The following is a 20,578-nucleotide window of genomic DNA, read 5'->3' on the forward strand; positions in this document are numbered from 1 at the left end:
ACTGCAGCAGGGATTTTGGCCCACTCCTCCATACAGACCTTCTCCAGATCCTTCAGGTTTCGGGTCTGTCGCTGGGCAATACGGACTTTCAGCTCCCTACAAAGATTTTCTATTGGGTTCAGGTCTGGAGACTGGCTAGGCCACTCCAGGACCTTGAGATGCTTCTTACGGAGCCACTCCTTAGTTGCCCTGGCTGTGTGTTTCGGGTCGTTGTCATGCTGGAAGACCCAGCCATGACCCATCTTCAATGATCTTACTGAGGGAAGGAGGTTGTTGGCCAAGATCTCGCGATACATGGCCCCATCCAATACAGTGCAGTCGTCCTGTCCCCTTTGCAGAAAACCATCTCTGAAGAATGATGTTTCCACCTTCATGCTTCACGGTTGGGATGGTGTTCTTGGGGTTGTACTCATCCTTCTTCCTCCAAACACGGCGAGTGGAGTCTAGACCAAAAAGCTCTTTTTTTTTTTTTTTTTTTTTTTTTTTGTCTCATCAGACCACATAACCTTCTCCCATTCCTCCTCTGGATCATCCAGATGGTCATTGGCAAACTTCAGACCGGCCTGGACATGCTCTGGCTTGAGCAGGGGGACCTTGCGTCCGCTGCAGGATTTTAATCCATGACGCCGTAGTGTGTTGCTAATGGTTTTCTTTGAGACTGTGGTCCCAGCTCTCTTCAGGTCATTGACCAGGTCCTGCCGTGTAGTTCACCTTCCTCATGATCATTGATGCCCCACGAGGTGAGATCTTGCATGGAGCCCCAGACTGAGGGTGATTGACCATCTTGAACTACTTTCATTTTCTAATAATTGCGCCAACAGTTGCTGCCTTCTCACCAAGCTACTTGCCTATTGTCCTGTAGCCCATCCCAGCCTTGTGCAGGTCTACAATTTTACCCCTGATGTCCTTACACAGCTCTCTGGTCTTGGCCATTGTGGAGAGGTTGGAGTCTTTGAGTGTGTGGACAGGTGTCTTTTATACAGGTAATGAGTTCAAACAGGTGCAGTTAATACAGGTAATGAGTGGAGAACAGGAGGGCTTATTAAAGAAAAACTAACAGGTCTGTGAGAGCCGGAATTCTTACTGGTTGGTAGGTGATCAAATACTTATGTCATGCAATAAAATGCAAATGAATTACTTAAATCATACAATGTGATTTTCTGGATTTTTGTTTTAGATTCTGTCTCTCACAGTTGAAGTGTACCTATGATAAAAATTACAGACCTCTACATGCTTTGTAAGTATGAAACACTGCCGATTTTGCAGGTTATCAAATACTTGTTCTCCCCACTGTAGGTGGAGGGTGACAGACAATTCAGGTATGTAATTAGTATTCCCTCGTTTTGAAAAGAGTAAACCAAATGCATTCAAGTTGTTGTAAACATTTATTTACAGAAACAATTGACATTTTCTATTGTTTTTGGTCGCTGCCTGTACCAACGGGGTCAGTGGTGCTGGAGCTGAGTGCGCCCAGCCTCCACTGCACCTTGTGCGTCACAACCCTCCAGTGTCCGTGTCCACACAGATGCAGTCCTGCAAACGCAAAGAGACACCATCGACGCTATTAACAAGACTGCCAAGGAGTTGAAGGAAATAATAAATATTTTGTGTGATATAAGCTGTACATTGAAATAATTACCCCAAAAAATGTTATTTGTTTGCATACCTTGTGTTTTTACAAGCGATGCATCACTTCCACACGCTGGCTTACAGCAGCTGCGTTTGGTTCAAACGCCTGGGGATAGTGGTCGGGGCCAACACAACCAACAGCGTCAGGGGGTAAAGCCACGTTCCTTAGCTGTGCCACATTTATGTATATCACAGCACACAGGCCCCACAATGTCGCAGACCTATTCAGACTTGTATAAAAGATTTCCGCCGGAGTCGTCGAGGCAGTTCCATCTGCCCTTCAGAAGCCCGATGGTGCGCTCCACAGCAGCACGTACCTGGCAATGGTGCACATTGTAGTTCCTCTGCGCTCTGTGGGTTGGAGAAAGGGGTGTGCAGCCACCGCTTGAGGGGATAGCCACTGTCGCCTGCAAGATTTAGTGAATGGGTTAGGCACTGCAGTAGAAAAATGTACAATTGATTTAGAATTTCTACATTACTCATCCGTAACTAGAAGCCAGCCATCACGCACAGCTCCGGCCTCAAGTCTGCGCCCAACACTGCTGTTTCTCCATATCAATGAGTCATGGGTTGTCCCAGGCCACCGAGCCACTACATTAGTCAGTACCATGTCCGCATCACATTTGATGTAGACATTAATAGAATGCAAATGCTTTCGATTTAATGAAAGCGAATTCATTTTCACTCCGTGACCTTATACATTTGGGAAAATGAACATTGTTGCAAATTGCACTTTTTTTATTTGCCTGTTCACACACCGTAAGGAAACTTTTATCTAGAAGTGTGTCAATCCAATTATACCTCCTAACACGTCTGGCATAACATGACTAAAGGTAGGTCAGGGATCTCTCAGCCAGTCAGCCAATTCCCTTTGAAAAGTGCCGGTTGCCAGAAATCCGAGGGTTGTCGGGACTTGAAGTAGGACAGGCATGGCTTGGTATCTGCGGGTGCTTCTCTGTAAAGCTGGGCCCACTACAGCACAGAGATCCAAGAGAAAGTCACTCATCATTGGCCAGTAAATCTTGCTGGTCTCTGAAAATTTGCTCTCTCCAAATTCTTCCATTTGGCAAATCTTCCAACAGTGCCAAAGCAGCCATTGTGCATCATTATGCATTGTAATTGCATGTCTTTTTATACCCACCCATTTGATTGTCAAAGCTACCCAATTGCATAACACCTTCAGGTGTGGTAATTACCCTGATTGTAACTGACAATGACAGGGCCATTATCACATTGACAGTTCTGCGCAACGAACATGTGATAACATGTATCTGCCTGACTGAGGCATCGAAAACGGTATCAGTTTAAATGTAATTTGTCCTACTGTTCACCTTATTATTTGAGAATACATTTCATAACATGCAACTCTTGTTTAATAATTACAGATCCAATTAAATATGATTCCCAATTAAGCTGTACTGTACAAGTTATTTGAGGGGTTATTTTGCAAAAAACAATCTCTTTTTATTAATGATCCTAAATGTTTTTGTGTGCACTCCAGGGAACTCTTCATATATAATATGTGAGATGTAATATTTCAATTTTTTACACAATGGTATACATTTCTAAGCATTTCTCGAGTTTCATCCTCCTGCCATCAGTCGCAGTTTCTAATTTCTCCAGGTTTTTTTTGTGTGTACGTATGGGTCAAAGTGTCCGTGGAGGATCGCACATTCTCATGTCAAGTTAGTTTTTACAAATAAATGCCAAAGTTTGCTTACAGTGGCGTACGCCTTCCTTTGTGCCTACGGAACGTTTTATAAATGAGGCCCTTGGACATGTTAGGGCCTGGTTGACCAACATACATTAGGCCTATAGCAGTCGTCACCAACCGGTCATCGCGATCCAGACCGCAAATTAAGTGCACCTGTAGGTCTACCGCTGGCCAATCAGATGGCTCAGATCACTGTCTGCAAAGTTTCCTCGTGCCATAGACCGTAAGAAGCCTCCAACGCAAAGTTGATTAATGTGAGATTTTCAACACTTTTTTAAAAACCATGTCTAGAGAGACGCAATGAATACAGCAAAGAGCTGCTGTTTTTATGAGTAAGTTTAAGTAGTTAACAAACTATAGTTTTGGCAAGTCGGTTAGGACATCTACTTTGTACATAACGCAAGTAAATTTTCCAACAATTGTTTAGACAGATTATTTCATTTATCATTCACTGTATCACAAATCCAGTAGGTCCGAAGTTTACATACACTAAGTTGACTTTGCCTTTTAAACAGCTTGGAAAGTTCCAGAAAATTGTCATGGCTTTAGAAGCTTCTAATTGACATAATTTGAGTCAATTGGAGGTGTACCTATGGATGTATTTCAAGGTCTACCTTCAAACTCAGTGCCTCTTTGCTTGACATCATGGGAAAATCTAAAGAAATCAGCCAAGACCTCAGAAAAAGAATTGTAGACCTTCACAATTCTGGTTCATCATTGGGAACAATTTCCAAATGCCTGAAGATACCACGTTCATTTGTACGAAGAATAGCACGCAGGTATTAACACCATGGGAGCATGCAGCCGTCATACCGCTCAGGAACAAGACGCTTTCTGTCTCTTAGAGATTAACCTACTTCAGTGCGAAAAGTGCATGTCAATCCCAGAACAACAGCAAAGGACCTTGTGAAGATGCTGGAGGAAACGGGTACAAAAGTATCTATATCCACAGTAAAACAGGTCCTATATCAACATAACCTGAAAGGCCGCTCAGCAAGGAAGAAGCCACTGTTTCAAAACAGCCATTTAAAAAAGCCAGACTATGGTTTGCAACTGCACATGGGGATGAATATCGTACTTTTTGGAGAAATGTCCTCTGGTCTGATGAAACAAAAATAGAACTGTTTGGCCATAATGACCATTGTTATGTTTGGAGGAAAAAGGGGGAGGCTTGCCAGCCAAAGGGGTGGGAGCATCATGTTGTGGGGGTGCTTTGCTTCAGGAGGGACTGGTGCACTTCATAAAATAGATGGCATCATGGGGAAAGAAAATGATGTGGATATACTGAAACAACATCTCAAGACATCAGTCAGGAAGTTAAAGCTTGGTCGCAAATAGGTCTTCCAAATGAACAATGACTCCAAGCATACTTCCAAAGTTGTGGCAAAATGGCTTAAGGACAACAAAGTCAAGGTATCGGATTGGCCTTCACAAAGCCCTGACGACAATCCTCTAGAACATTTTGTGGGCAAAACTGAAAAATTGTGTGCGAGCAAGGAGGCCTACAAACCTGACTCCGTTACACCAGCTCTGTCAGAAGGAATGGGCCAAAATTCACCCAACTTATTGTGGGAAGCTTGTGAAAGGCTCCCTGAAACATTTGACCCAAGTTAAACAACTTGAAGGCAATGCTACCAAATACTAATTGAGTGTATCCAAACTTCTTACCCACTGGGAATGTGATGATGTGAAATAAAAGCTGAAATAAATAATTATCTCTACTATTATTCTGACATTTCACATTCTTAAAATAAAGTGGTGATCTAAATGACTTAAAACAGGGAATTTTACTAGGATTAAATGTCAGGAATTGTGAAACTGAGTTTAAATGTATTTGGCTAAGGTGTATGCAAACTTCCGACTTCAACTGTAAGCTATAAGAATACCATATTTGCCCTTGACTCCTGTGTGTGACTTGATAACACAACACAAATTCCACAATACTGATGAATTGAGTCATGCAGTAGCCTGTTTTTATTCAGTTTAACTGTTTGTTTTTTTCATAGTAGATGTGACGAGGAGAAACCAAATCTACCTATTCATTTTCACAGAATCTGTTTCCTTTGATATTAGTCAAGGCTGGTATGGTTTCCTATAGAGACCAGCTGACAGCCAGGGATGGTTCCCAGGGTAGCGGGCCTGATTAGGACCTTTTTATCAAAAAGATCACCTATAGCCTTGCATTCCTAACATTCCTGCCTGTCATTTCCCCTTGAAAGAGCTCTTTTGTGTCGTTGCCTTGTTCCACCTCTAGAGAGGGCTACAGTGGTGTGCGCTATAGCTCAACAGAGGCAAAGGTTTTGAAAGGAGTCGTGTCAGATTTGAGAAGACGCACGCACGCGCACACACACACATTCAATCTTTATTTTAAGTTAAGGTAATTCACTGTGGACATTCACACACTGACAACTTCATTCAGAATAGTTGGCTACTTTTATGGGTTACACATGTAAAAATAGCTACTGTTTGAAACATTGACAGAGGTTTGAACTTGTGTGAAGTAAGTTATCGAGCCAAGAATTGTTCTACCTGTAATTGAACGGTTTAGGCACGTGTTATATGTTCCGTGTCAACTCATTGACTTCATCATAGTTGCCTGTGCCATTGAGGTGCTTTACAGTGTCAACAAACAAGCTGCACATTCCCACAGACAACTAGTCTGTCAATCATTCATTGATTTATGGTGTAGCTCAGTTAGTAGAGCATGTCACTTGTAGGTTCAATTCCCAGCACCACCAATAAGTAAAAAAAAATAAAAGTAAAAAGAAATATGCTCGCATGCCTCTAAGTCACTTTGGATAAAAGTGTCTGCCAAATGGTTATTACTACACTGTGGCCAGTTTGTTAGGTACACCAATCTAGTATTGGGTCAGACCCCCCTTTGCCTCCAGAACATCCTGAATTCTTTGGGGTATGGAAACGTTGCTCAATTGGTATCAAGGGACCTAACGTATGCCAGGAAAACATTCCCCACACTATAATACCCCTGCCACCAGTCTGTACCATTGACACTAGGCAGGATGGGGCCCTGGACTCATGCTGTTTACGCAAAATCCTGACTCTGCCATCAGCATGACGCAACAGGAACCGGGATTATTTTTCTTTCGACCTCTCCTCAAGAAGATGTATGCGCCCACAGGACTGGATGTTTTTTGTTTGTCGCACCATTCTCAGTAGCCCTAGACACTCATGCTTGAAAAGCCCAGGAGGGCGGTCCGTTTCTGAGATACCGGAACCGGCACGCTTGTCTCCGACCATCAGACCTAGGGCTGTTACAGTGACCGTTTTACAGCCACAACTGCAGTCACGAGTCACGAACGCAGTCGAACTCCACTTGACGGTTTTGTCACGGTAACTAGGCTTGTCCAAGCTCTGATGCTGCTGATGGTCATTAGTAGTCTACCAAACTTGCTAACTGCCTGGTACTGAGCACTCTCTTGTCCCTCTCATCACTCTGACATCAATGCAAATGTAACGTTCAATCAAACAGTAACTGAATGCTTCGTTACCTGTCTGCTTGCTTCATATAGCAAGCCACAGCCACGTCTGTTAGCACGTACCATTTTATTCACACAGTTCAACTCAGGCTATGTGAGTTTAGTTGTCTTTTTATTGTAGGCTAGTCTTTAATGGTTGAGTAAATGCAGTTCTGTGACTGCGTAGGTTAATTAGGCTACTAATTCACTTAGCCTAGCTATAATTGCTTAAGACTAAGGGAAGAAGCAACTGTTGATTCCTTCATGCTCCCAACCATAGTATGAGATGGACTTTCTGCACGTTGCTATTGGTATTACTTAGAGAAAACATATATCTTCCAGCAGGGGTTACTGTGTTTCATAGCAGTTTATCACATTTTTAGGTGGGCTAATCTGTTATGTTTTGCCACAGACTGAGTTTGAGTGTAGGCATTTATTCATCTCTGCAAGATTTATTTTCCAGGAGCGATTCAAAATCATCGCTAGTTTGTTAGGCTATAGGCCTAGCTATTCACATATTTGCTTCGCAATCGACCAGGCAACGCTGACTGGTCTGGCAATTGTCAAGTCTGCTGTTGATTGTCAGTAAATGGAATGCGTTTGCAGACTTGAAGGGGTTGCATCCCTAGTCTAGTGCACAGCCCGCTCTGACACACCTTCTTCTTACCTCCATCCCTCTAACTAACCTTATCTCCTTAGCTATTTCTCCTCTCTCCCTTTCACTCTAAACAGACTGATTACATGTAACCACACCACTCACTGCTAATACAGTTCAGTACAACAGGACTGAAGGAAGATTTGCTGTTCTCCATGCTCACAGGGATTTCTGACTAACACATTAAGCATTCATTGAAATCTCCTGCTCCTCTGTCAGTTCACTTCCCCCAATAGTCCCACTGTGAAAGAATGGACAGTTTTAAAAAGCAGAAACACCTATTGAGGAAATATGTGCTTCGGTTTAGAATTTAGCATGCACTGAGATATTGTGGTGTTTATTTAGCATTGTGTTGAGGCATCTTAGGTGAGCTGTTATGCTAGTGTCTTCTCTCCTCAACAGTTCTCTCCTCAAGCTGTCCATCCAAACTAATCCATCCATAAAATAAGAAAAGTGTTTCAATTAAGCTGTCAGCAACAGCTCTAACATTCAGCTGGCCTTCTGTACAACAACACATGCACATTATCAGCTATATGGTTGACTTCGGGTGTGCAACACGACACCTGAGTGACATCACATCCTCTGACTGGTGCAGAGCTCCACCTAGACTCGTCTCACCTTCCACCACTTCTCATGTTACAGAGAGAGGGAGAGACCTCCCCTCCAGTTACCAACCACTTCTCCTCAGGAGAACTGGGATCAAATACCATTTGAATTCTCTCAAATACTGTTTTGCCTCCTGTGAACTTTGCCATGAGGAATGACAGGCTTCGGAGTCTGCCGGTATGCAACTGCCTTAACTGGTGTACCTTATTTATGAAGTCAGCTACACAGACGAGGGACTTTGCAAATTGTTTGAGTGTGTGAGCGAGACCGAAACACACAGTGAAATAGACGGAGGAAGGAAGGGAACAACGTGACCCGAGGGAGTAGGAGGGTCTTGGGTTACAGGAGCATTAAGGCGGTTGGGTTTGTTGGCGAGGATCTTAGCAGGGGATCTATTTTTCCTCTGTATCCCTCCTCCCTACCGTGGACACCTGGAGAGCTGGGGGCCGGTGGGTCAGAGGGGACAAGGGCGTGGGGTAGCATGGGACAGAGTGCCAGCGACGTGGAGACAGTGCCCCGGCAACACCAACCGCAACCTGCTCAACACAACACTGGTGAGTCCAAGGACAGAACAGGAACCTGTACAGAACTTGAGGACATGAGCTTTTGTATTTGTTTTTGGAGGAGGAGTTTGAAGTAGCCTACTCAGGAAAGCGCTATTTGTTTGTTTTAGCATGGAAGAACCTGCTTTTGTATTGCTGCCTATGGAAGAGGAGTTTGTTGTCAAATGTTTTGTAGAGAACTGTTTGTGCTAGCATGGAACAGAAAGGGTAGGTGGATATGGAAGATATGTGTTGCAGGGGTTTTTGTTTTGGAAAGCGAGACCGAGAGAGAGGAGGCGGAGATGGGCAGGCACAGACAGGTGAGGGAATGTATGCTGATGGAATGTGGTGATTGTGTAATACACCGACCTCACCGACCCACACTGTTGTCTAAACTCCTCTCTCCCCCCCTGTTTTTACGACGGAACATGGGATTTTTTTGTTAAGTGGTGCTGGGAGTGCAAGGCACCAGGCTGTATCACAACCGGCCGTAATTGTACGCCACCCTATGAGACTGCCAATTGGCCCACTTCGTCCGGGTTTGGCCGGTGGAGGCAGTCATTGTAAATAAGAATTTGTTCTTAACTGACTTGTCTAGTTAAAATAAATCTGCCGTTGTCTGTTTCTCAGGATTCCATCATTAATTATGGTGCTGTACCGTTTGCCTAGCCTAAAGCCCCCATCGTTCCTCTCTAATATACAGAGACAAACACAGAAACCTGTTTTTGCCGCTGTGACTGTGTCAGAGGGCGGAACACATAACTGTTGAATTTGGACAACTTGACTGCTCCATAGTAAACTGTGTGCAGGGAGGGGTCTCTTGATGGTGTGGTGGCTCAGTGTAGTTTATTAGGCTTGGATTGTGAGTTCTAGTCACTGAGAAGAACACATTACAGTTCGATTTAGGCCTAATTGTCTCTCTACCATGCTGAGTTTAGGTGGGGGTGGTGGCTCTTCTGAGATTGTCTTAGACGTGTTGGAATAAAGCAGCATGCTACTTTCTGTGGACAAAGTCATCTCCATATTATCCTGCTTCTTGTGCTCAAGTTTATTGGGCTTGTATTGTGAGTTTCTAATCCGTCTAACTTAGCCCCTGTAGGTTTATTTGCTTAGTAAAAATGTGAACCACATGACACGGTCTGGTCAGTCAGTGTTTTCTGTGTCATGTTGTGGACTTTAATGGGTTAGCAGTGTTTTGTTGTGCACTGTACTTTCAACTCTTTAATAACTAAACAAATGGCATGCCTTGGTTTAGCTATTTGTTTCTGAACAACTGGGTTTTATATTGTAGCCCGTTGGGGAATGTTAATGTAGTGTAGGCCTAGTATTAGTTGGAATTGCATACTTTAGACTGACTTGGTAATGTAGTTATTACATACAATAAACTTGTAACACATGGTGGCAAATACAGTGGAGCACATGCAGTACATTCGGAAAGTATTCAGACCCCTTCCTTTTTTCCAAATTTTATGTTACAACCTTATTCTAAAAATAATAAAATAATGTCAAAGCGAAAACAGGTTTTTAGAAATTTGTGCAAATGTATAATAGAACAGATACATTTTCATAAGTATTCGGACCCTTTGCTTTGAGTAAAACCAAGCCATGAGGTTGAAGGAATTGTCCGTAGAGCTCCGAGACAGAATTGTGTCGAGGCACAGATCTGGGGAAGGGTACCAAAAAATGTATGCAGCATTGAAGGTCCCCCAAGAACACGGTGGCCTCCATCATTCTTAAATGGAAGAAGTTTGGAACCACCAAGGCTCTTCCTAGAGCTGGCCGCCCAGTCAAACTGAGCAAGCGGGGGAGAAGGGCCTTGGTCATGGAGGTGACCAAGAACCCAATGGTCACACTGACAGAGCTCCAGAGTTCCTCTGTGGAGATGGTTGTCCTTCTAGAAGGTTCTCCCATCTCTGCAGCACTCCACCAATCAGGCCTTTATGGTAGAGTGGTCAGACGGAAGCCACTCCTCAGTAAAAGGCACATAACAGCCCGCTTGGAGTTTGTCAAAAGGCACCTAAACAAGTTTCTCTGGTCTGATGAAACCAAGATTGAACACTTTGGCCTGAATGCCAAGCGTCACAACTGGAGGAAACCTGGCACCATCCCTACGGTAAAGCATGGTGGTGGCAGCAACATGCTGTGGGGATGTTTTTCAGTAACAGGGACTGGGAGACTAGTCAGAGTCGAAGGAAAGATGCAAAGTACAGAGAGATCCTTGATGAAAACCTGCTCCAGAGCACTCAGGACCTCAGACTGGGGTGAAGGTTCACCTTCCAACAGGACAACAACCCTAAGCACACAGCCAACACAACGACAGGAGTGGCTTCGGAACAAGTCTCAATGTCCTTGTAATCGCTGCCAAAGGTGCTTCAACAAAGTACTGAGTAAAGGGGTCTGACTTTTTATGTAAATGTAATATTTTGTTTTATTCTTAACCTGTTTTTGCTTTGTCATTATGGGGTATTGTGTGTCGATTGAGGGGGGAAAAAATATTTAATCAATTTTAGAATAAGGCTGTAACGTAACAAACTGGAAAAAGTGAAGGAGTCTGAATTCTTTCTGTATGCACTGTAAGTATAATTGTATTTCTTTACTACAGTACTCTCCTGTGCATGCTTCCACTCCATGCATATATGGTATACCACCACCGTGCTATGCTCATAGCAATAGAATGTCATTCGAACTTCATGGCTACACTACTCAATGCAGTTGTCAGAAACTATGTTGACTCAGTGCGTGTCATGTCATTGTTATGGGTCATTTACCTAATGGACCATTCAATATGACTGCTGGTTGAGTAAGAGCAAACCAAGGCTTCTCTAGCAGCTCTCTCTGTTTCTCTCTGCTTGTTATGTTCACCACGAAACAATGGGTACATTCACAATATTGTCACAGATTTCTGTTCACACAAGACGTGTGTGTTTGTGTACTATTGGTGTGTTGTAAAATGTGTAGCCTGCATGCCAGTAAGACAGTGCTCAGCCTGTAGATGGATGTCAAACTGTTTCTTTGATGGCCTGTCAGTCTGTGGAGCAGTGTTCTGTCAGTCTCTGTGGAGCAGTGGCCTGTCAGTCTCTGTGGAGCAGTGGTTCCCGTCAGTCAGTCCAGGGTTGTTTGACTGTGCCGTCACCTTTTATTCCCCAACTCTGATACCTGCTTTCTCTTCTCACGTTGTCGCGTTCTATTGTAACACAAGGATTCCTCGCCCCACACAGACAGAGCCCCTTCCAGCACCAATTAGTGTCTCTGTCTAGGAACAGCTGTGAGGCTAATGTGTTTGACAGAGGGAAGGTTCAACGCCCACCACCCCTCCCTGTCCCCCACATCACTGCAGTGCCATACAGTTCAGGTTAGGACCTCTTGGTCAACTGGGGATCACACGAGACCCATATAGGAACTAAACGGACAAACAGACTTGTTTATCTCAAAGAGATACATGCATCTGACAACATGGTTATGCATTTAAAGGGACTTAAAAAGGAACACTCATTTTGAATGAGATGAATCATTCACAGCAACGTAAACTAAGGCTTAGACTTAATCCGAAATGAGTTAATGTACTATACAGTGTAGCTAAGCTAACACTTATGGTAACTTGGCATAGTGATTGCTGGTGATTTGAAGTTCAGTTGGTATTGATAGTTCTGGTGACCATGATAAAGTATGATTCTTCAGTTGTTCCTGTATGGAACTGTCTGTACCCAAATTAAATGTAATATCCTGAGCTTTGCTGCTGCTACATTTAGCTTAGACTAACCTTGAGAAGAACAACAGTATTGCTGGGAACTGCATCTCTTAGTGTTCACTGTTTCCAGACCAGCACAATTACCATGTGGCCTGGATGTGGAACTACAGTATTTACAGTATATATTACGCATACTAGATGCATATTCTCAGATGAATATTGGCATTAGGTCTGTCGTAATCTTCAGGCTAGATGCTACAGACAAAACAACTGACCTCAAAGTTCTGGTGGGATTCTCTAATTGTTTTGTTTTTGCTGGCACTGACTGGCTTGTCTCACTCACTCTCAAACTGTTTTCTGTGGAACTGGTGCCTGCCTACCACAGGGATATCAACACTCTAATTTTTCCCCTTATGAATCCTGGCCCCGTTTCGCACGACTTCCCATGTCTCGTCTCCGACCCCTCTCTTTTTGCTGTTTTGCTCTCCCGCTTGCTCTTTCCTCTCTCTCCCTCTCTCTACTAGTCTTTTATAACATTATCTATTTGTTTAACAAACACCCTTGCCCTCAGTGAATTGCACTGGTATGCTGTTTTTAGCATTCATTTACTATTTAAGGGCATGATATACCTGTGTCTGTCTGTCTCTGTAAAATTATCAATCAAGTGAATTCGATCTGTTTCTCTCCGCTTACCTTTCATCCCTGTTTCTCATGCCAGGGTGTTTTCTGGTAAGCGTCAGAATGATGGGGGATGAATGAATGAAATTGAGGATGCAAATTGCCACTGTCCCCCATAGACTGGACTGTTGTGACCTCATCAATATAAGGCCGATGACTGTAACATATGTCTGGTGTTTTTATATAGATCTCATGCTATTCAACGCTTCCTGGTTTGTTCCTTAGGGAGTGACTCAGTCAGTCAACCGTCAACATGCTGTATGTCCTACGCACCGTCCTCTTGTGCAGCAAGTGTGTGTGTACGTGTGGTTGACTTATCACCTAAGAATGTGTGGATATTTCACGCCCATAATACGTCTTCCTTGCTCTATTGCATGGTTTACAGCAACATGTGACATCAGCTGGAGACCAGTTATGAGTCATGATTTCTGGGAGACTAACCTTATCCTCTCCAATGTGTTGCTTGTTTGTTTATTCTGCTCTCTGTCTGCAGTTTCTGTAGTAATTATGTTTGTACTCTTGACAGGAAGTGTATTGAAACCGTATTGAAACCATCCCACTCTCTTTCCATGCTGGTGGGGAGAAGTCTCAGTTCAATGTTAGAAACTCGGCAGCCAATAAGAGTGGAATTCAGAGCAGCCTTCAGCTTTAAGCCTGGCTAAGTCTGTATTGTGGTCTAGTGTAACACTCTGTACAGTCGTGGCAAAAAGTTTTGAGAATTACATAAATATTAATTTTCAAAGTCTGCTGCCTCAGTTTGTATGATGGCAATTTGCATATACTCCAGAATGTTATGAAGAGTGATCAGATGAATTGCAATTAATTGCAAAGTCCCTCTTTGCCATGCAAATGAACTGAATCCCCCAAAAACATTTCCACTGCATTTCAGCCCTGCCACAAAAGGACCAGCTGACATGTCAGTGATTCTCTCGTTAACACAGGTGTGAGTGTTGATGAGGACAAGGTTGGAGATCACTCTGTCATGCTGATTGAGTTCGAATAACAGACTGGAAGCTTCAAAAGGAGGGTGGTGCTTGGAATCATTGTTATTCTTATGTCAACCATGGTTACCTGCAAGGAAACACCTGCCGTCATCATTGCTTTGCACAAAAAGGTCTTCACAGGCAAGGATATTGCTGCCAGTAAGATTGCACCTAAATCAACCATTTATCGGATCAAGAACAATTTAACAGAGAGCTGTTCAATTGTTGTGAAGAAGGCTTCAGGGCGCCCAAGAAAGTCCAGCAAGCGCCAAGACCGTCGCCTAAAGTTGATTCCGCTGCGGGATCGGGGCACCACCAGTACAGAGCTTGCTCAGGAATGGCAGCGGGCAGGTGTGCATCTGCACGCACAGTGAGGCGAAGACTAATGGAGGATGGCCTTGTGTCAAGAAGGGCAGCAAAGAAGCCACTTCTCTCCAGGAAAAACATCAGGGACAGACTGATATTCTACAATAGGTACAGGGATTGGACTGCTGAGGACTGGGGTAAAGTCATTTTCTCTGAATCCCCTTTCCGATTTGTTTGGGGCATCCGGAAAAAAGCTTGTCCGGAGAAGACAAGGTGAGCGCTACCATCACTCCTGTGTCATGCCAACAGTAAAGCATCCTGAGACCATTCATGTGTGGGGTTGCTTCTCAGCCAAGGGAGTGGGCTCACTCACAATTTTGCCTAAGAACACAGCCATGAATAAAGAATGGTACCAACACGTCCTCCGAGAGCAACTTCTCCCAACCATCCAGGAACAGTTTGGTGACGAACAATGCCTTATCCAGCATGATGGAGCACCTTGCCATAAGGCAAAAGTGATAACAGTGGCTCGAGGAACAAAACATTGATATTTTGGGTTCATGGCCAGGAAACTCCCCTGACCTTAATCACATTGAACTTGTGGTCAATCCTCAAGAGGCAGGTGGACAAACAAAAACCCACAAATTCCGACAAACTCCAAGCATTGATTGTGCAAGAATGGGCTGCCATCAGTGTGGCTCAGAAGTTAATTGACAGCATGCCAGGGCGGATTGCAGAGGTCTTGAAAAAGAAGGGTCAACACTGCAAATATTGACTCTTTGCATCAACTTCATGTAATTGTCAATAAAAGCCTTTGTAATTATACTTCAGTATTCCATAGTAACATCGGACAAAAATATCTAAACACTGAAGCAGAAAACTTTGTAGAAATTAATATTTGTGTCATTCTGAAAACTTTTGTCCACGACTGTACTTTAACATGACAGTGGAATGTAGCAACAACCAGCTCAGGCCTAGTTCATACTGTAACGTTACTGTTGAAGACATACTGTAGAGTTAGTTAGGGCCCAGTCTATAGTGGAAAATCAATCCCTTTTTACGAATAGGGCAGCAGTAGGCCTATTATTTTCTATCCCCCTTGCCTTCATCTTATATCTTGTAATAAGCATCATGCCATTCCCCTCCCTCTCTCCCTCCCTCTCTAGATGATGAGGTGGACTTGCAGCATAGTACGACAGGGAGCGAGGGGGGGAACTCATCAGGCGAAACCCCTCCCTCCAAACGCAAGGGCAAGTTCTCCAGCTTCGGCAATATGTTCAAGCCCTGGAAGTGGAGGAAGAAGAAGAGCAGTGAGACGTTTCTGGAAACCTCAATAGGTACCTACCCTTTAGAAATATGGATTGTACAACTGTAAGGACCTGTTATCTTAAGTCAGCTCAAGTCTTCATGGTCTCAGACAATGTTACTCATCAAGCCACCTCTGTTATGGGAAAATTAAACATTTGTTTACTTTCAGTGTTGGAGAGGAAGATCTCGGTAAGGAGACCTCGTCAGGAGCTGATTGACAGGGGAGTGCTGAAAGAACTTCCAGAGAATGGTATGCAGACCAATGCCCGTATCCACAAAGCCCCTCCGAGTAAGGAGTGCTGATTTAGGACCGGTTTAGCCTTTTAGATCATAATGAATATGATTATATGGAAAGATCCTAGCTCTGCACTCCAACTCTGAGATGCTTTGTGCATACGGGCCCTGATAGATAAAGGACCTACAGAGATACTAGTGGCCTATATTTTATGAACGAGAAACAAAACTATAGTAGGGTAACAATTTTAGAGAATATTGATGTAGAGCATATCTTTGCTGACCTCAAATTCCTTATCCGTATGTGTTTCTGTGTGACAGAGAGCAACGATGTGAACCACTCCAAAGTTCCGGGGGTGAAGAATGGCCAGCCAGTATCCATGGACGTTGACCGGGTGTCAGAGACGGGGGTGAGGGGGTCGCGGGGGGAGCCAGGCCCAGGGCTCAATCCCACTTGGCTGCCCCAGGGAGTGGACCCCCGGCGGGGCACTGTCCCTTCAGACGACCCCCGGAGCAGGATCAGGGTGCCCTCCGATGCCTCTCGCTCCAACCGAGCCCCACTGGACGTTGACTCGCACGCCAGGCTATCGGCCATAGATCTGGAGAGACGGAGCAGACTGCCCTCTGACGTGTCGGAGAGGAAAGGAGGGTCACTACCGAGAGGACCTGCTCCGGAGGACGGGAAGCACCGGAGAGAGGGGAAAGAGGACAAGCGAGAGGAGAGGCGAGATGGGAAAGAGGACAAGCGAGAGGAGAGGCGAGATGGGAAAGAGGAGAGGCGAGATGGGAAAGAGGAGAGGCGAGATGGGAAAGAGGAGAGGCGAGATGGGAAAGAGGAGAGGCGAGATGGGAAAGAGGAGAGGCGAGATGGGAAAGAGGAGAGGCGAGAGAGGCGAGATTTGAAAGAGGAAAGGAAAGAGAGGAGAGATCCTTGTGATGAGAGAGAAAGAAAGGATCAGAGGGAGGAGAGAGACCGGGAGGGAGGCGAACGGAGGGATGATAAAGACAAGGAAAAGAGAGACAGGAGAGATGACAGGGAAAAGAGGGACAGAGATTATCGAGAGGAGGAGAAGAGAGATGGGAAAGGAGAAAAAGATGACCGGAGAGAGGGAAAAGAGAAAAGAGACGAGAAGAGAGATGATCGAGAGAGGAGGGATGACAAGAGAATCGATTGTGAAAGGAGAGATGCTCGTGATCGCAGGGACGATGGGGAGGAGAAGGATAGGAGAAGGAGTCCTAGGGCTGGGAAACCAGAGACTATCTTGAGACCTGTAGAAGGGAGTCGTCCGGTGGTCAGACCCCACTCTGAGATGGAGCTGAGGCCCAGTTTCCAGAAGACCTCCTCAGAGGACCGTGGTAGCAGGGTCCGCCCTGCCTCCGAGACTTACTGTGGAAGCACCCTGCCCAGGTACATGACATCTGAGGAGACCAAACGAGGGGAGACCCGCGGAAGAGCAGGTAAGAAACTGCCTGGGATGTGTAAGTAAATCCTCTCACTTGTACATCTGAATGTTGCTCTTCAGGTGTTGGAGAAGTTCAACAATTATTAGTGGAAAAAAGCATTTTAAAGCAGTTTATTGGGCACTTTGCAAGGGCAATGTCTGCTAGTTGAGTGTCTAGGAGATTCTTTCAAATCTACTGTGTTGTGTGTGTATATATGGTAACTTGTAAATCTCCTTGTTCTCACCTCTGTGAAAGGTGTGAGGACTTGACCAGTATCCGTCTTTTAGTTAGTTAATCTATTAAAAAGCTGCTTATTGTCTAACGTTGAGTTGCAGCTTATCTCAGCTCTGTGTTCTATGTGCTCAGCACTGTACCGTAACAGTGTGTGTTTGAGGCTGCACTTTGAGCCCGAAGGACCAGGTGGAATAGAAACACTTATTATCCTTCTGACATCCGGTCTGTCTCCGTGTTTTGTCTCTGTCGGTCTCCGTGTTTTGTCTGTAGAGTCCACTGGTGTCCGCTTCGCCCCAGGCCTCACCCCAGACCCTGACTCCGCCTTTAACTCCTCTTCCTCCCGGAGAGCTCAGCCTCCTGCCAAACAGGCCACGCTCCCTCCCAAGGGCCAACCCACCACCACCTCCTCCACGGAGCCTGGCCGGACCTCCACCCCACCTTCCTCCTCCTCCTCTACTTCCTCCACCTCCTCTGCAATAGCGGTGGCCAAGCCACCCAGGACTGTTTCCCTGGTCATCAGTGATGACCCTCCTCCCAGCCCCGTCCCCCCTGCGCGGTTCAGCCATGTACCCCCATCCTTCACCCCGGGAGAGTCGGCCACCCCTCCCCCTGTACCCCCCCATGCCAAGCAGCCACCTGTACCCCCACCCAAACCCACCAACCGCAACAGCAACCTCGCTCTGCTTGGTGAGTTTACCCTGCTTCTGCTCCCTGTTTGTACTGCTGTTTCACTCCATAATGTTACTGGTTATCATTGTTTTACGTAGGTTTATGGATGAGGTAAGTCCGGTACCCCTCAAGTAAAGTGTTACAATTACGTTTGACCTTTTTGAACCCAGATCAATGACTCTGGTGTTTCTAAGTGTCCTGTTTCAACAGAATATGTCCTCCTGCAGTATAGTGGTTGGTCTCGATGTGTACTGAAACACAGGGTGTTCTATGCAGTACTTAGGACTTTTCTCAATTGGATTTGCTTAACTCCTGCATCCTCTCTCACATCCTTTTGAAAAAAGTCCAAGTTAATCGAGGAGAGGGAATGTGGAAGAAAATGCGACTGTCCTCCACTCACATCAGGCAAATTACTTTTATAGGGATGGATCCCAAAATAAATGTATAAAGTAATAAAAACAAATTGTTAGTTTAGCAAGACATTTTTATAGATAAAACGATAAGTAGCATATCATTTTTAAACGTTTGCATCATTTTCTCCTTTGAGAAAACAATGGTATGTGGCAGAGTTTAAAACTCTTCCGTAAATGACTTGAGTAGAATATACTTGTGCTTCTTCGCCAAAACAAGGCTATTGTGGAGGGGAGGACCATCTTCCATTTGCCTACTAACGAATTGACACGTTCCTCGACCACTCATCGGTTTTCCGGTCACAGAGGAGAGAGGGCGGAGGACAGACTTATGTCCAAACAAAAAAAGGCCCTAGTCTGCAGTTTGTGTACAGTGAGACAGTCTCCAAAGAGAGGGGCAGGCAAGGGCTTTTCTTTACCAGGGTTATTCAAGCTCGGCTCTCACACACACACACACACACACACACACACACACACACACACACACACAATGCTGTGCTGGCGCTCTTCCAACAGGCCTGGAGCAACTCCAGAGCATCCAGGGCTCTGATTTGGCTGCCTCAGTTTTCCATATCTGCTGCCCTAGGTCTGGAGCCCATTCCAACAGTCTGTATAGTAACAGTTGTTGTGACTAGGGCTGTTGTGGTGACCGGTAATTAGTAGCTTACCAAACTTGCTAACGGCCAGGTACTCAGCACTCTATTATCCCTCTAATCACTCTGGCATCAATGAAAATCTAATCAAACACTTCATGAGAGCCCATGAGCTCATGTTGTGCAACATTTCTATAGGCTATCAAACGGTGATGGCCTCTATTAAAAAGAGGAGGATCCCATTAGATTTCTATAGGCTAGACCTACTGTATTTCTCAACTTTCCTAATATTAAGCACATTGCTTAATATTAGCAGGAGTATAGCCTACCTGGTTGGCATTAAAGTGAACTACAGGAAAAGCGTCCTCCATGACCTATTTAAGTGCAGAGATTACATGTATTTTTTTCACCTGCCCCTGTTTTAAAACAGGTGCATGACAATGGTCCATTCTAAATCAAAACGGATTTCACAAATATGTTATTTAGTATATGTAAAGACGAGATTAAATCAAGAATAGTCTGATGGGTGACAATATTAGCCTATCACTTGTGAATTATATATTATCACTTGTGAACGATGCCCAGCTTAAGGCAAGAAACAATGCCTTTTTTCTTATTTCAACTTTTTCGAGTCCTAGTCCACACCTCATGTAGCCTAGCACCACCACTAGGCCAATATGTTTTGATAAGGTTTGCATCACAGCTAAAATTACCAAATAGCTCCTTAAAATGAAGCACATGAACCCGCTTTCCAACCGGTGTGGAGCCTAACTGGCATACATAAGCAGCGCACGAGTTTCAAGTTTGGGGAAGATCATTTTCACCATTTTAAAAATGCACCTTTATCATAAAAGCATTGCATGCATAACTGCATTTGTGGTCACTTTTGATAAAGGTGTTTTCCCACTAATGGAACATTGGCGCTTCTAGCCTACTGCCGTGTGCATTGCTGCGCTTATAGTGTGAAGCAGGCAGCACTCAGGGAGAAGGGCTGCAAAAGGCATGGATTCTTTTTAGGGTACATTATTTCCACACACAGGGGATGCCGGCGGGAAATTCAAAGCATTATCAGGTGCTTCTCGAATTGTGAATGAGAGACTGATGAAGTGTGAACAGTCTGCGCAAAAAACAAAGCAGAGCTCATGTCTTTCAAGTTACTTTTTTTCAAATCATCATTAGTCGCATCATGCAGCCTTACAATGTATTAAACATCAAAACATGTAGCCCAATGTTTGTAGAACAACTAAAGGTACATTATTAACTCTGAATTAACCATATAGGAGTACCTACTTCGTTGTTAACCGCTCAGCACATGTCCGCACATATCCATTATTTTATTCAGCTTTGTTCAGTTGTATTCTTCATACTATAAAATAATGCCATAGAATTCTAAGCAAATCTTGTCTGCTA

The 20,578-nt window shown here is 44.5% G+C and overlaps 1 protein-coding gene across 8 annotated transcripts in view; it reads left to right on the top strand.

The window, feature by feature from the left end:
* phactr4a (phosphatase and actin regulator 4a) overlaps positions 1–20,578 on the top strand; it is a 44,201-nt gene that overhangs the window by 14,979 nt on the left and 8,644 nt on the right. For 5 of the 8 annotated variants that reach the window (XM_021560275.3, XM_021560281.3, XM_021560277.3 and 2 more), the window contains 4 exons: positions 15,444–15,614; positions 15,755–15,835; positions 16,141–17,277; positions 17,767–18,183. In XM_021560275.3, coding sequence (XP_021415950.3) covers positions 15,444–15,614; positions 15,755–15,835; positions 16,141–17,277; positions 17,767–18,183 — 1,806 coding nt within the window. Of the gene's footprint in view, positions 1–8,090; positions 8,943–11,079; positions 11,196–15,443; positions 15,615–15,754; positions 15,836–16,140; positions 17,278–17,766; positions 18,184–20,578 lie in introns of those variants that run through there. The other 3 variants (XM_021560274.3, XM_036970947.2, XM_021560280.3) reach the window with 3 other exon arrangements.

This window comes from Oncorhynchus mykiss, chromosome 30, assembly GCF_057628025.1.
Source record: "Oncorhynchus mykiss isolate SJ-2025 chromosome 30, ASM5762802v1, whole genome shotgun sequence".
Taxonomy (NCBI): Eukaryota; Metazoa; Chordata; class Actinopteri; order Salmoniformes; family Salmonidae; genus Oncorhynchus; species Oncorhynchus mykiss.